Genomic DNA, 17,364 nt, shown 5'->3' on the forward strand with positions numbered 1-17,364 from the left:
TGTACTATTGGTAATATAAAATTAATTCAGAAACTATTCAGACCCCTTCCCCTTTTTCACATTTTATTACGTTACAGCCTTATTCTGTGGTAAATTAAATTGTTTGGACATGATTTGGAAAGGCACACACCTGTCTATACAAGGTCCCACAGTTGACAGTGCATGGCAAAACAAAAACTAAGCTATGAGGTTGAAGGAATTGGCTGTAGAGCTCCGAGACAGGATTGTGTCGAGGTACAGATCTGGGGAAGGGTACCAAAACATTTCTGCAGCATTGAAGGTCCCCAAGAACACAGTGGCCTCCGTCATTCTTAAATGGAAGAAGTTTGGAACCACCAAGAAGCCACTCCTCAGTAAAAGGTACATGACAGCCCGCTTGGAGTTTGCCAAAAGGCACATAAAGGACTCTGACCATGAGAAACAAGATTCTCTGGTCTGATGAAACCAAGATTGAACTCTTTGGCCTGAATGCCAAGCTTCACGTCTGGAGGAAACCTGGCACCATCCCTTTGGTGAAGCATGGTGGTGGCAGTATCATACTGTGGGGATGTTTTTCAGTGGCAGGGACTGGGAGACTAGTCAGGATTGAGGGGAAGATGAACGGAGCAAAGTACAGAGAGATCCTTTAATGAAAACCTTCTCAAGAGCACTCAGGACCTCACTGGGGCGAAGGTTCACCTTCCAACAGGACAATGACCCTAAGCACACAGCCAAGACAATGTAGGAGCGGGACAAGTCGGGACAAGTCTCTGAATGTCCTGGAGTGGCCCAGCCAGAGCCCAGACTTGAACCCGATCTAACATCTCTGGAGAGACCTGAAAATAGCTGTGCAGCGACGCTCCCCATCCAACCTGACAGAGCTTGAGAGGAACTGCAGAGAGGAATGGGAGAAACTTCCCAAATACAGGTACCAAGCTTGTAGCGTCATACCCATGAACACTCAAGGCTGTAATTGCTGCCAGGTGCTTCAACAAAGTACTGAGTAAAGGGTCTGAATACTTATGTAACTGATATTTCAGGTTTTTATTTTTAATAAATTTGCCAAAATGCTAAAATTATTTTTGCTTTGTCATTATGGGGTATTGTGTGTAGATTGATGAGGGTGAAAAAATGATTTTATCCACTTTAGAATTAGGCTGTAACGTAACAGTGGGAAAAGTCTAGGGGTCTGAATACTTTCTGAATGTACTGTATGTAATGGGGAATTGATGTACACTAACAGTCAAACGTAAACAATTCGCACAAAATTCTGAATCAATTAATGTGCACAAATTGGCAGGAGAGAGAGCGCATTCTGGAGAGGGAAGTGCATTGTGCACCTGGGCGCATGATCAATCAGTCGTCAGCGTTGGCCATGAAGCATTAATGGTGATATGGTCTCAGCAGAAGTCAGGGAATTCATACTTCATGCCCTTCACGGAGCAGTGCAGAGCTGTTGTCAAGGAAGTGAGTTTGTTTTTATATAGGATGTACCGCCCCCACCTACCATCAACCAATCATGTCAATGCGGAGCTGTACAGAGCCCTCTGCATTGTTAAACAATTTGCGAGGGGCATGGTGAAGGGGTACAGAGCTCGATTTGGCCTCTGCATGCCTCTGGAGGTTCCGCTGTTGCTTCTCACACTCCATATGGAACCACATTTTTGAATCAAGCATACATTGGCTTTTAGTCTAGGCCTCCGCAATCAATTAGTTCACTGAGATGGGCGCAAATATTTATATATATTTATTTGTTACTTCTCTACTAAAGCAATCTCTGTCGACCAACAGCTTAACGACCAAACAATCAACCAATATTGGTCGTTCCTGAAAATAGGTGCGCACTCAGTTTGCAAATTAAGTTCAGAGGTGCTAAACACTCTCGGCCAGCAAAAGCTATTGACATGTCTGAGCCCTTAGTTTCAGTTTTGAAGATCGTCTGTATGCAGTTTTACGGTGACGCCAATGGGAAGCGTGCTTCTGATTAGAAAACTTTAGGCCTATCTGAATCCAACTCTGTTGTAACTGAATATCTCCAACATAAAAACAACTATTTTTGCTCGTCAAGAATGCAGGTTTGAACTGTCATTTTCTGAATAGAAAATAAAATAATGTTCATGGTGTGAAAAAACTGTACTTGATACATTTGAATTCAAACATTCCCCCTCGCTGCAAATAAAGAATGGTGTTTATGATTTATGCCTCTTAACACTGAATTAAGCCCCCTTGGTCCATGCAGTAGAAACATCCCAATCCTCCTACACTGTGTGAGTACCCTACTACCCTTGTTGAATATGTGATCATGGATGAGCTTGATACACTTTCGTGACAGTCTGTGGTGTTCCTCTGCACACAGATTAAAATGGAGAGGCCTAATGTTTGTATCCCTAAATCAGTTAATTCAATTTGTCTCAATAAATAAAAATATAGCCTTGTTTCTTAATTGCTTTCATTTTTTTTCATTAGAGCGAGGACTGGGTGTTGGTTGTTTAGGAAATTCGGCAAGGCAATCTTTTCTATTTAAGCATCAATTTATTTGATAATTAATTTAGTTTTTTAATTATGGCTGCTTGATAATAATGCATTTTGGTGATTAATGATGCAGCAGGTAGTCTCTCTTTCATCCTGACATACGCAAAGCTTCAGAACGTTTGAGAGTACATGGTGCTACTGCCCCGTAGGCCCTCCTCTTTCCTTCTCATATGTGTTGCCCTCCTTTTAATCTCACTCTCTTCTGCTTTCTCCTCTCATTTCTCTCCTTGTTCCCCTTGCTCTCACCATGTTCAATGAATCAATTGACTTGTTATCACCATCAGTTTGGGTTTATACATCCCTCATGGGCTTTTGTGGCCTATTGTATGTACAGTTGAAGTCGGAAGTTTACATACCTTAGCCAACTGCATTTCAACTCAGTTTTCACAATTCCTGACATTTAATCCCGGTAAAAATTCTCCTGTTTCAGGTCAGTTAGGATCACCACTTTATTTTAACTTCTTGGTGACAGGGGGGCAGTATTGAGGAGCTTGGATGAATAAGGTGCCCAGAGTAAACTGCCTGCTACTCTGTCCCAGATTCTAATATATGCATATTATTAGTAGTATTAGATAGAAGACACTCAACCAGGAAGTGGGTAATCTGAGGTTTGTAGTTTTCACCTCTTTGCCATTCCAATATACAGTGTAAATGGGGTCATGTTGCACTCCCTAAGGCTTCCACTAGATGTCAACAGTCTTTAGAATGTTGTTTCAGGCTTCTACTGTGAGGTGGGGGCGAATGAGAGCTGATTGAGCCAGGTGTCTGGCAGATTGCCAAAGGCTCTGAGGCGCAGTCACGAGAGAGTTCGCTCTTGTTCCATTGCTTTTCTACAGACAATGGAATTCTCTGGCTGGAACATTATTGAACGTTTATGATAAAAAAACACCGTAAAGATTGATTCTATACTTAGTTTGACAAGTTTATATGGGCTGTAATATAACATTTTGAATTTTTCGTCTGACGGTCGGCTGGACCTGAACGCGCGTTTAGATTTGTTTACCAAACACGCTAACAAAAGAAGCTATTTGGACATAAATGATGGACATTATCAAACAAATCAAATATTTATCATGGCACTGGGATTCCTGGGAGTGCATTCTGATGAAGATCATCAAAGGTAAGTTAATATTTATAGTGCAATTTCCGACTAATTTTGACTACACAATATGGCAAATATCTTTTTGGCTGCACGCTGTGCTCAGATTATTGCTTGGTTTGCTTTTTCCTTAAAGTTTTTTTAAAAATCTGACACAGCGGTTGCATTAAGGAAAAGTATATCTCTAATTCCATGTATAACACTTGTATTTTCATCAACATTTATAATGAGTATTTCTGTAAATAATGTGGCTCTGCACAATTACCGCATGTTTTAGAACTACTGAACGTAACACGCCAATGTAAAATGCGATTTCTCTATATAAATATGCACTTTATCGAACAAATCATACATGTATTGTGTAACATGAAGTCCTATGAGTGTCATCTGATGAAGATTATGAAAGATTAGTGATTCATTTGATCTCTATTTGTGATTTTTGTGACCCCTCTCTTTGGTTGGAAAAAGGGCTGTGTTTTTCTGTGAGTTGGTGGTGACCTACCATAATCGTTTGGTGCTTTCGTTGTAAAAAAAAAAAATGAAATCAGACACTGTGGCTGGATTAACGGGAATTTTATCTTTAAAATGATGTAAAATACTTGTATGCTTGAGTCATTTAATTATGAGATTTTTGTTTTGAATTTGGTGCCCTGCACTTTCACTGGCGAGGTGGGACGCTATCCCAGAGCGGTTAAGAATGTGAAATGTCAGAATAATAGTAGAGAGTAATTTACTTGAGCTTTTATTTCTTTCATCACATTCCCAGTGGGTCAGAAGTTTACATGTGATTTTCTGGATTTTTTTTTCTCATTTTGTCTGTCATAGATAGCAAACTTAATGTTGTTGGAGTCATGCCTGGCCGTGCAGTCATGAGTGAACAGGGATCACTGGAGGGGACTGAACACGCACCCCTGAGGGGGCCCCGTGTTGAGGATCAGTGTGGTGGATGTGATTTTACCCACCCTTACCACCTGGGGGTGGCCAGTCAGGAAGTTCAGGATCCAGTTGGGAGATGTTTAGTTCCAGTATCTTTAGCTTAGTGATGAGCTTTGAGGGCACTATGGTGTTGAACCCTGAGCTGTAGTCAATGAATAGTATTCTCACATAGGTGTTCCTTTTGTCCAGGTGTGAAAGGGCAGTGTGGAGTGCAATAGAGATTGCATCATATGTGGATCTGTTGGTGCGTTATGCACATTGGAGTGGGTCCAGGGTGTCTTGGATGATGGTGTTGTGAGCCATGACCAGCCTTTCAAAGCATTTCATGGCTACAGACGTGAGTGCTATGGGTCAGTAGTCATTTAGGCAGGTTAGGTTTCTTAGGCACAGGGGCTATGGTGGTCTGCTTGAAACATGTTAGTATTACAAACTCTTTCAGAAAGAGGTTGAACATGTCGGTGAAGACACTTGCCAGTTGGTCAGCGCATGCTCGGAGTTGGGAATAACCCTGTTTTTTTTGTTCTCACATTCTCAGTACATCCTATTGAGGCTCATCATCAGTGTCACTTATGAGTTTGAGGGAAAGCAACAGCCCAGCGATGAACAGCCTTGGCAGAGCCCACTTAGATCTCTGAGATCAGTGGGCCCGTGCTGTTAGTAGTGGATCATAGTTTCTGTGTTCGTACCTTCACACTCCTGCTGTTGCTGTATAACGTCCCTCCACTGAGTGCCAGTGGCCAGCTGGGAGAAACACTGTCGCTTCAGTGTTCATCACACGTTGACCCAGTCTCCCAGCTCACACCCATCAGTCACTACAGGGCTGCAACCACAGACCTGCTCTCACTGGCCTCTGAATAATGGTTCCAGTCGTACAGTCACTCCAAACGGACAAACCCTTTTCCTCTCTGAATCACAGGAAACACCACCAGAGTAGAGATAGTGATGGTTCTGAGAATGAAGGGAGTCTGAATATTTAACAATGAATATGCGTTGAGTAGGGTTGAATTTGGTTGAAGGCAAATCAATGGACCTGGCGTTTTTATTCAAATATGTGAATGTTTGGTTTGTAGCAGTCGTCCATCTCGTTAGCCTATCCATTCGCTTGTGCACATGCTGATTTTTCCTTTCGAGATGCCAATATCCTGTCAAGCAGTCTTCCATAAATTAATAAACACATTCTAAAAGATGGTACCACGCTCCTCTGTACCTGTATAAATCAGTAGAGCCGCATCCACCCAACCTCTCTTGTTTTTTCTTTCGAAGGAAGTTGAAAGGAAACCGGTGACCTCAGTTGAATTGTTATTTAATGTATTTTATCATTTATCCTCATTAGTCAGAAATGAGCCGGAATGGAATCCTATCTCCCTCCTCCCACCCATGTAGGTTTTTCCATGTGAAATCTGTCCGAAATGAAGATTAACATCTGAAACAAATGGCTGGGGATCTTGGGACTGTGGGGATTGGGAATAGTAATCTTTGTTCTGCTGTTTTGATGGTGGGTGGATTACAGTGTTCCAGGCTGCATGACCACATGGCATTCTCATGACCATGAGCGTAGAGAATTCACCATGAGTGGTCTCTGGCTTCCGGGTTTTCATCCATTAACCCCCTCCGCCTCCACCCAAACACCAGAAATAACACAATGGCCAGAATACTAAGCAATATAAAAGCAAGATGCCAAACAGCTTTGTAGCAGTCAAGTGATGCAGATTTGAATCCAATCCCTGTAACCAACCTATCCTAGAGCACCAAGACAGCTGTGTGGTGGTTAGTATCTGGCTGACCCCTCCAGAATGAGGTAACCAATATGGTGATTAATTATTCAAATGGGTGCATGGATCAGAGATTTGTTATGTGGGCCAACTGTAATGGTTGAAGTGCCCACGTGAAATACTTACACATGCAGTGATTAACCAGACCAACGGATTGACTCAAAGATGACGCAAGCCAAAGCTAATCAAAGGCTGTTGCATACACACGATTCCCTTACACACAAATCTTTCACATAAAATAGTGATTACTTGTTGACATTGATTGTCAGCCACTTTTTCCACCATGATCTTTGGAGAGATTATGGACACCGGCAGATTAAACAAACCAATGATTTGGGTTTTTAAGTTCGATTGATATCAATGAATGTGTAGTTCCCATAACACTACTAGTATATTTCATGATCACACATCATCTCTCAACTCTATAACCAAACTGAGAGGGCACTTTCAACAAAAGCACCAAACCCAGAAAGTCTTCTTCTCCAGCACTTTGGTGACTCTAGTCCCATGGTGATTGAACTGACAGGTGAGTCATTCCCAGCACTCCAGTGAATGAGCTCACCTCCCCACCATGCACAGGAGGTGGCCTGCTCGGCTGGGGAGCTCATTACTGTAGCCACATGGCTGTCTGGAGTGGGATGGCCTGCTGGAGATACCTACTGTGTGAAGAGGAAGAGAGAGAGAGATGGAAAAGAGAGATGGAGAATGTGAGAGAGGAGGTGGCAGGAGATCTCCAGGCCCTCTGGTCCTGACAGTGAGACATGATGAGAAACGGATGGTGTAATTTGAGCCTTCTCTTTTTCTGGGTCACCATCAATGTTCCATCATTTCTTTCGGCACTGAGCAAATTTTAGGTCTGCTGAGTACAAACTTGAATCCTGTAGAAATTCTGTGCAACTTCCGGCGCTTTTACTGTGAACACTGGCTGTACCCGCTTTTTAAGTTTTAACAGTGGCCAAGTAGACTACTGTGGCTATTTGATCATAATGCAGGCCCACAAGAGTGACCTACCATCAAAAACAATGGAGAAATGCATCCCGTAACATTTTAACATGGAAATAGCTATTGAAAGCTGTTCTATGATACAGCCTACAGTAGCAGCCATTGCAGTGTTCATTGTAAGCCCACATTCCATGAGGCTTTTGAAAACATGCAGGACCTGACATTAACCTGTTTAGCCACTTGTCCTTCAGACAAGGAGTTGTATTGTGCTTAATGCAAGAAACCACTTTACAAAATAAAATGTATTATTATCCCCATACATTATTATAACAAATAACCATATAAAACTGTATGCTACCCTCACTATTGGCTTCTTTGCTTGTACAAGCCTGTCTTAAAATACAACCCTGCCCGTTCAAGACATAAACAGCTCTTTACCTAACTCGCTTTTCTAAATGGCCAGAAATGTACACGTTTGGGGCAAAAAAACTGGTAAAGATGAGTGAAGTTCACCTTTGTGCGTCTCTGTGCAAGCTGGCAATTGTGGGCGGCAGCCCTGGGGAGCTGCGTGTAGGAACATTGGTCACAATCTAAATTAAGGGTCTGTGTGTAGTGCCAGAATTGTGGTTAAAACACTATTTTACTGTGTGTCCACCTGGCAACAAACCACATATTGACTAATGATTATGGCAAAAACAGAACTACACATGTTCTCCTGTCATTGTTATCAGATAGGATATTGTCCCTAGGGGGTCTGTTCGCTTGTCTCTTGCTTCCAGAAGTGCTCTAATGGTCTGTGGAGAGAGTGTGTACCCTTTCAGCTGGGGTAATAGAATAAATCAGTGTTTGTATCCGTCTTCAGCCTGGTCACTTTTGCAGTTTTCATCTCTGTCTTATTTTTTATTGCATTTCACTCAAGTGTGTGATTGTGGCAGGTTTGGTGTTGCTCACCGTTGTCTGATATTGAGGCAAGAAATGGCTGATGCTTAAGAATGTCATTGTCGTCAAAAATGAAACACTCCAAGTCATGATTGAGGGTGTCACTCTGCCAGAACAAAATCATCAGCACACCGCGAAGAGAGGGAAGGAAAATAATGTTTTCTCCATGACAGCGTTTGTTCTCACTATGGATACTTTTATTGCATAAGTTTGAAACGTAAGCACTCTGGGTCAGGAAAGAACATGCATAAACAAAAATCTATTTCAGTGCAGCGCAGGGAAGAGTGAGATTAACAAATCAGTAGAGCGTCTTGAACGTAGAATTAAATGCATCGAAACCAAGTGCCAGTCAATCTTCCTAAGACATTGAACTCTACCTATATTGTCTATGTTTTTCCCTCTTGCATACTTGGCAGGGAGTGCTTTGCTTCCTGTGTCTCCTTGACAGTCCTAAATAAGTCCACCTGAGTGCTTGGCTGGCCCGTGGGCACTGACTCCGTCTACACCAAACCTTATTAATAGCAGAACCGCCTTTCAAATGAAAGATCACTGAACACAGATGGCGCTGAGGGCTAGGGATTTGAAAGAACATGTTTTCACTGTCATTGGTTCTGAGGATGATAATAGCTGGCCCAAAGTGGACTTGAATTGAATCACAGTCCCAACCGCTTTATTAGTGATGTTGTCCTCAAGTCTGAGTCAGAAGCCATGAATGAGCCAGCCTTTGATTAGTGAAGACTGATATTATCCCCATGCCATTATCATTTTTCCTGTCACAACAATTATCGTGTGTGTGTGTGTGTACACACACAGTTGAAGTCGCAAGTTTACATACACCTTAGCCACATGCATTTAAACTCAGTTTTTCACAATTCCTGAATTCCCTGTCTTAGGTCAGTTAGTATCACCACTTTATTTTAAGAATGTGAAATGTCAGAATAATAGTAGAGAATGATTTATTTCAGCTTTTATTTCTTTCATCACATTCCCAGTGGGTCAGACGTTTACATACACTCAATTAGTATTTGATAGCGTTGCCTTTAAATTGTTTAACTTGGGTCAAATGTTTCAGGTAGCCTTCCACAAGCTTGCCACAATAAGTTGGGGGAATCTTGGCCCATTCCTCTTGACAGAGCTGGTGTAACTGAGTCAGGTTAGTAGGCCTCCTTGCTCTAAAAACGTCCGTCTACGGCTCTGAATTTGCAGCTTTTATTTTAATGATGTTTCTTTTGGCCTTTTCACTTCATTGTCCCTGTCTCTAGGTTCCTTCTCCGTCCTATAGTAAGATGGTGCAGAGTGTGTTGTTATAGGTTCTGAAGAGAGTGACTGGGAAAGTGTTATCTCCTGCAGCAGTGCCTCTTGTCGCTCTGTTCCTCCGTCTCTCTCTCTCTGCGCCCCCCCCCCCTGTGTCCTCCTGCTCCTAAGGCCCTGCCAACACTGGGTCTGAGTCACCCTACAGCACATGGCACCTGATGCCCTCGCCCCTCACCCACACTCCCTCTGTTCCTCCCCCCCCATACTGTACACAAGCCATGCCTCTCTTGCCTCCAGCCCTGCCCCTCTGCCAGCCTTCCCTTCCGGTCCTGGCTTTGGCATCGCTTGCCAGTGTGATGCCACCCCATTCCCCATCCTATTTGTCATTACCATCACAAAACATTGTTGGCAAAATGGTTTCTTTCTTCTCTGCTCTCTCTGTCAGAGATGAAAGGCTCTCTCCAACCTTCTGTAAGTCAATGCTGGCCTTCACCGACAAAGCCTTATCAAGATACAGCACAGAGCTGTTTTTGCTGTTCGTATTCTTTATCCATTTGAATTGTTTTGTGTTTTGTGTTTTGTGTTTTTGTGTTGCTTCCTCTGGCTGTTGTGCTGTGGTTAAGTGTAGTCCAGTGTCCTGAGGCCTTATCGTCTGGCTGTGGTGGTGGGAGGTTGTAATTGGTTAGAGGAGGGGTCTTGATTCATGTGTGGTGCTAACTGCACAAGAAGGGTGAAATTCATCAGCCACCCCACAGACACTATGCCTCCCCACTCGTATTTTAATTTTTTTATAAACAAGATCCATTTTAAAATTATAACTTTGTTTCTTTTCTCTTTCATGAGATAGACAGAAGTTTGCATCATCTTTTTTGTTTTCTTACTTTTTTGTTTGCTTTAAAAAAACATATTTCTTTCATAGCAGACCCACTCAGCTCTCCCCTCCAGCCACATGCGCACTACTGCCTTAACACCAGTCTCATCCACAGAACTATCTCCTCTTCTGTAGAGACCATATGTTGCCTCCAGCAATGGCAGTGAAAAGGTCCCGTTCTAACATGCTCTTCACATTCATGGAGAATCTCTGTTTTTACGGATCTTCGTCCGGTCGATCTTGCATCCTTTCGGTTACTAGTCCAACGCTCTTACCACTAGGCTACCTGCCTCCCTATTCTTGAAAAGCACATATTCCCCACCTCTGAGACGGCATATACCATGTCTTCTCAGGCCAAGAGTGGTAGCAGTCCATTACTTGGTGGCAGATGGATGGGAGGTATCATCAGGCCTGTGATGGACTGTTGTCTGGCTGGAGGATGAAGTATGACACGTTAGACTGTCTCATACCACAGGTACAGAGGCAGACCCAGACACCACTGACCATTCAGCGTTGAAATATGTCTCACTGTCACTCAACCGTTAACGACTTAACCTTCTTTAGGACACTCCACACTTTCCATAATGCCTCCTCCATTACACATTAATGACTATTGCACATTTATGTCTGTCGCTCCAAGATGTAGTACATTTCCGGGAATTCTGCACTGATTTGTAGCAGTCACCCGTAGCTGGTATTAAGTGCTATTCAGCACCATTCATCTCCTGACACCTGGGATTCACAATTCTCATCCATAATTCTGGAAATAATAAAGTTTTAAATGAGTCTGGTCCCACCTATCCCACCCTTCCCTGTCGGCTGGTCCTTGGTATTAGCATTCAGCCAGCACTGTACCCTTCCCTGTCCCCAGTGGATGGCCTCCTTGTGCAGGTAGAGGCTGTCTACATTCTCTGTCCTGTCTCACACTTATTTTACCAACACTGACCTCTGTGTCCTGCCCTCACAACCCATGGGCCCACCCTGTAAATACAGCACAGAGTGAGGGTGGAGTTAGGGAGGTTCATGGGAGGGGTCAGAGGTCCTGGAGATGGAGAGTGACTGGAGCAGATCGGTTTTCTGGAACATTTCTCGATCTGTATCTTTCTGTCTTTCTGTCCCCACTTTGGTGTCCTGATTGAGCTCTCACCCCCAGGCCCTGTTAGAGATTATTGTGTCTGACTGTGTGAGTTCTACCCTGCAGGCTCCTCTTCAGATGACATGCCACTGAAGTGACTGGCCTTGAGATCACACGTCACTCAACCTCCGCTATCAGACATGGGATTGTCAGAGAGAATGGGATAGATGGGGAATAGAGAGAGGGGGCTGAAGCCACTGATGATTGCAACTCTCGATAAGACCCATCTTTGTTATGAGGCAATCGGTACTATGATGGCTTCATAGGATTTCAACTTACATTTTTTATTTTGGGGTTTGGTGTATATTGGGTGGAAAGGGAATAAATAGCCTCATGTTCTCGTGAAAACAGAGTTATCTCTTTTCATCTTGGAAAAATCCAATTGTACCATTTGTCATTTATTTCCCATGCTCTGGACCTAGAAAAGCATAAATGTGGAAGTATAAACACAACCCAAACACACACTGGTTTGTGAATATGTTGTATAAAATGATTTCCAATGTGTTTTAAGATGATCTCTCCCTCTCTACAGAGCATCTTCACCTTGATGTTGGGCCCTTTCGTCTTCTTCGATGCTCAGAAGACTAAATACCTCCAGATCCTCACCTCACTCATGCGCTGGATCGGTAAGAGTAACCTATCTTACCTTAAGGTATACAAACACCATAGGCTGATAAAGGTTGCTCTGGACAGACTCAAGGCATGCATCTTCAAATAATCACATTAAATGTGGATCTCAATGTATTTTGTAGGTAGAGCAATTCAAGCGGTGAAATTCCCAGGAACTTTATCGAAATGGTAAATCTGTCATGGGTATTTATTTAGGAAGTGCTTTAATGTGCATTATCTCCAAGTTTGTCTGCATGATGGAGGGTGTGTCATTCCTTCGATTAAATATCACACTCCATTATCCCCGGGTCACGGTCTCACGCCTTCTCCCAGATTGCTCTTTGTCACTGTTGCAAACGTTTAGGAAAAAAACTTTATTCCACCTGGCTGACGTTCTGAACCTTGGTGGGAGCAGTCCTCCTCTTCATCTTCCTCGTTCATTCCTCTTCCCTCTCCTCTCCGTGGCTCCCGTGCCTGGGTCCGTCGATCATACGGCAGTCCCGCTCCGTGTCCTGATTCCCATCTCCTCTCATCCCTCAGCCTGACAGGCCTGACAGCCCGTCCCAGGCCTGATTGGACCGTCACTCACAGGGCGACGGACGAAAATAAACCGCCCGTCCTGGACCTGCTGTTAAAATCACAACACTACTGAATCATGGCTCTGCTGCCACCCCCGTGTGGGCATACTACTGGCACCCACAACAACACACAGGGCAGACACACACACAGGCGTGCATGCGCACACACACACACACACACACACACACACACACACACAGTTGCGTGCACATAAACAACACACACTGTCCATTATCTGGCTATCGACAAAGCACCCTGGGATTCTGGCTACACCCCTCCCACTCCCTTTTATATTCCCGCCCTCCCCTGGCTCTACCTTTGATTGATTGGCTGTGTCACCTCTGCAGGCTTCTCTACAGCACCAGCTAATGATTCAAAATGGCCGCAGTGGCAGCTCTTTGTTTCCTTACTGCACCGGTGCCACAGAGCATGGGGATAGATGGCCTGCCTTCAAAGTATAGGGCACTGAAAGCTGAGGTGTTTATGCAGCCATCAAACACAGGGTTGGAGACCATTTTTTAAATCCTATAAGACAAACCTTATGGGCCCGAAGTTTAGGAGGTACAGACGGATGAAGAAATATGAATGGGCTAGACAGCATGCTTGAGTCCTACATCTCTAGTGTCAAAAATGTTGTGTTTTTTTTTTTAGTTTAGGTATATTTCTAATGTTTAGCTCATCTCAGAGGAATTAACAGGAGACCTAACCTAATTGATCAATTTAACCTCTTAGAGCTACCCCCCTACTTTTTAAAATTTCCGCCTGAAGACATACCCAAATCTAACTGCCTGTAGCTCTGGTCCAGAAGCAAGGATATGTATATTATTGGTACCATTTGAAAGAAAACACTCTGAAGTTTGTGTAAATGTGAATTGAATGTAGGAGAATATAACACAATAGATCTGGTTTAGATAATACAATGAAAAAAAACCACACGTTTTTTAAAAATTGTTGTATCATCTTGAAAATGAACAACATAAAACAAACATTCCGATAGGATGATGGGGACAATTTCAGTGAAAAATAGAGGGCAACAGTACTTGTGCAAAGTTTCAGAATGATAACTTCCATAATGAGTGTGCTTACATGACATTTATCATGAAGTCACCCAGGTGTCCCACACAAGTAGCCCAAATGTACCCAAGTGGCCAAATTGGTGAAGGTATACATTTTGAAACAAATGAAAAATCGAGAGAAAAAATATGAAGAAAAAAATATATACATTTACAAAATAACATGGGTAACTATTTACACACTTTCAATGTTTGGAAGACCCTCAGTCCTCTATCAAATCAAATGTATTTATATAGCCCTTCGTACATCAGCTAATATCTCAAAGTGCTGTACAGAAACCCAGCCTAAAACCCCAAACAGCAAGCAATGCAGGTGTAGAAGCACGGTGGCTAGGAAAAACTGCCTAGAAAGGCCAAAACCTAAGAAGAAACCTAGAGAGGAACCAGGCTATGAGGGGTGGCCAGTCCTCTTCTGGCTGTGCCGGGTGGAGATTATAACAGAACATGGCCGAGATTTTCAAACGTTCATAGATGACCAGCAGGGTCAAATAATAATAATCACAGTAGTTGTAGAGGATGCAACAGGACAGCACCTCAAGAGTAAACAGCAGCAAGGCCAGGTGGACTGGGGACAGCAAGGAGTTATCATGCCAGGTAGTCCTGATGCATGGTCCTAGGGCTCAGGTCCTCCGAGAGAGAGAATTAGAGAGAGCATACTTAAATTCACAGGACACCGGATAAGACAGAAGAAGTACTCTAGATATAACAAACTGACCCTAGCCCCCCGACACATAAACTACTGCAGCATAAATACTGGAGGCTGAGACAGGAGGGGTCAGGAGACACTGTGGCCCCATCCGATGAGACCCCCAGACAGGGCCAAACAAGAAGGATATAACATCACCCACTTTGCCAAAGCTCTATACAATATTGTTCTGCTGAGGTGTAATAAACAGATATACAGTGGGGCAAAAAAGTATTTAGTCAGCCACCAATTGTGCAAGTTCTCCCACTTAAAAAGATGAGAGAGGCCTGTAATTTCCATCATAGGTACATTTCAACTATGACAGAAAAAATGAGGAGAAGAAAATCCAGAAAGTCACATTGTATGATTTTTTTATGAATTTATTTGCAAATTATGGTGGAAAATAAGTATTTGGTCACCTACAAACAAGCAAGATTTCTGGCTCTCACAGACCTGTAACTTCTTCTTTAAGAGGCTCCTCTGTCCTCCACTCGTTACCTGTTTGAACTTGATATCACTATAAAAGACACCTGTCCACAACCTCAAACAGTCACACTCCAAACTCCACTATGGCCAAGACCAAAGAGCTGTCAAAGGACACCAGAAACAAAATTGTAGACTTGCACCAGGCTGGGAAGACTGAATCTGCAATAGGTAAGCAGCTTGGTTTGAAGAAATCAACTGTGGGAGCAATTATTAGGAAATGGAAGACATACAAGTCCACTGATAATCTCCCTCGATCTGGGGCTCCACGCAAGAACTCACCCCGTGGGGTTAAAATGATCACAAGAACGGTGAGCAAAAATCCCAGAACCACACAGGGGGACCTAGTGAATGACCTGCAGAGAGCTGGGACCAAAGTAACAAAGCCTACCATCAGTAACACACTACGCCGCCAGGGACTCAAATCCTGCAGTGCCAGACGTGTCCCCCTGCTTAAGCCAGTACATGTCCAGGCCCGTCTGAAGTTTGCTGGAGAGCATTTGGATGATCCAGAAGAAGATTGGGAGAATGTCATATGGTCAGATGAAACCAAAATAGAACTTTTTGGTAAAAACTCAACTCGTCATGTTTGGAGGACAAAGAATGCTGAGTTGCATCCAAAGAACACCATACCTACTGTGAAGCATGGGGGTGGAAACATCATGCTTTGGGGCTGTTTTTCTACAAAGGGACCAGGATGACTGATCCATGTAAAGGAAAGAATGAATGGGGCCATGTATCGTGAGATTTTGAGTGAAAACCCCCTTCCATCAGCAAGGGCATTGAAGATGAAACGTGGCTGGGTCTTTCAGCATAACAATGATCCCAAACACACCGCCCGGGCAACGAAGGAGTGGCTTCGTTAGAAGAATTTCAAGGTCATAGAGTGGCCTAGCCAGTCTCCTGATCTCAACCCCATAGAAAATCTTTGGAGGGAGTTGAAAGTCCGTGTTGCCCAGCAACAGCCCCAAAACATCACTGCTCTAGAGGAGATCAGCATGGAGGAATGGGCCAAAATACCAGCAAAAACCTTGTGAAGACTTACAGAAAACATTTGACCTCTGTCATTGCCAACAAAGGGTATATAACAAAGTATTGAGACACTTTTGTTATTGGCCATATATTTATTTTCCACCATAATTTGCAAATAAATTCATAAAAAAATCCTACAATGTGATTTTCTGGATTCCCCCCTAATTTTGTCTGTCATTGTTGAAGTGTACCTATGATGAAAATTACAGGCCTCTAACATCTTTTTAAGTGGGAGAACTTGCACAATTTGTGGCTGACACAATACTTTTTTGCCCCACTGTTTATATAGAGTACAGGGAACATAAGGTTGAATATATTATTATAGATCTACTGTCTCTTTTATATTATGACATTTCAGCTAGATCTACTGTCTCTCTTATATTATGACAGACCAGCTAGATCTACTGTCTGTATTATATTACAACAGATCAGCTGTATCTACTGTCTCCATTTCACTTTGGCCATTGTTGTGGGCCTGCCCTCCCCTCAACAGCCTCAAATTGGCTATATAATGTGGTTGGGGTGGGGCGGCAGACACATTTCATCACTTTTCATTACATTTCATTACATAATTTCATCACATTACATTTTTATATATTGCTTCTAAAATTAAAAAATATATATTATTAATTTCAAACAAGGGCATTAGCATGAAAATAATTTACCAGTCCAAAACGGTGACATTGTTCCTCTTCTGCAGGCATTACAGATTATACACAGTGGCCTCTCCATTGAAAAAATAGTCCTCCACTTGGGAATCGCTAAATTAATCGTCCTACAACAATCTCTGTCTCACTTTTCCGATCAATTTCTTCTAAAATTGTGTGTACATCTGTATATCTAGACTTAGATTTGGCTTTCCCTGACTTAGTCGCCATACTGATTGATATATAAACAGCTGAATCTGCGCGTTTACCACAACAACGCTGTGCGTAAAATGCGTAGCTCCTTCCGAAATAAAACTTCAATAGCGAATTACTCTCTTTACGCCGGAGTTTATGACATAGGTTGGTCTTCCAACACACAACCATTGCATATTGCCATTTACCTCAGCTCATTGGCTATCTACCCAGCTAGATTTCAAGACGATCAGTGGTCATTGGGTTAAAATACAGTCAATCAACGAAACCGTGGTCATATCATTGGTGCACAGTGATGTCATTACTTGTTGTCTTCAAATCGGTTTCTTTCAGTCAATACGTCCCGCTAAATGGCCCATCAGGTTTGGTTGTGTTACAAACAAACCAGTTGATTGCAATGAAACCAAACATGACTGGAAAAGTCACGTTTTGTGTGGGTTATTTACCTGGAATGTGTAGGTCGAAAATGGAATGAGACGGAATTCACGACACGAGGTTCACAATGTTTTGTGTTAGGCTATAAAAACGGATTTTATCAAACAAAAGATAATTCATTGTGTAACAATGAGCATTGGGATTGCAAA

General features: G+C 42.9%; 1 protein-coding gene across 1 annotated transcript in view; it reads left to right on the plus strand.

The window, feature by feature from the left end:
* LOC118384710 (transmembrane protein 104-like) overlaps window positions 1-17,364 on the plus strand; it is a 79,733-nt gene that overhangs the window by 42,530 nt on the left and 19,839 nt on the right. Inside the window, exon 9 of the mRNA XM_035771450.2 lies at window positions 11,992-12,085. Within this exon, the coding sequence (XP_035627343.1) occupies window positions 11,992-12,085 (94 nt within the window). The remainder of the gene's footprint in view (window positions 1-11,991; window positions 12,086-17,364) is intronic.

This window comes from Oncorhynchus keta, chromosome 5 (assembly GCF_023373465.1).
Source record: "Oncorhynchus keta strain PuntledgeMale-10-30-2019 chromosome 5, Oket_V2, whole genome shotgun sequence".
NCBI lineage: Eukaryota > Metazoa > Chordata > Actinopteri > Salmoniformes > Salmonidae > Oncorhynchus > Oncorhynchus keta.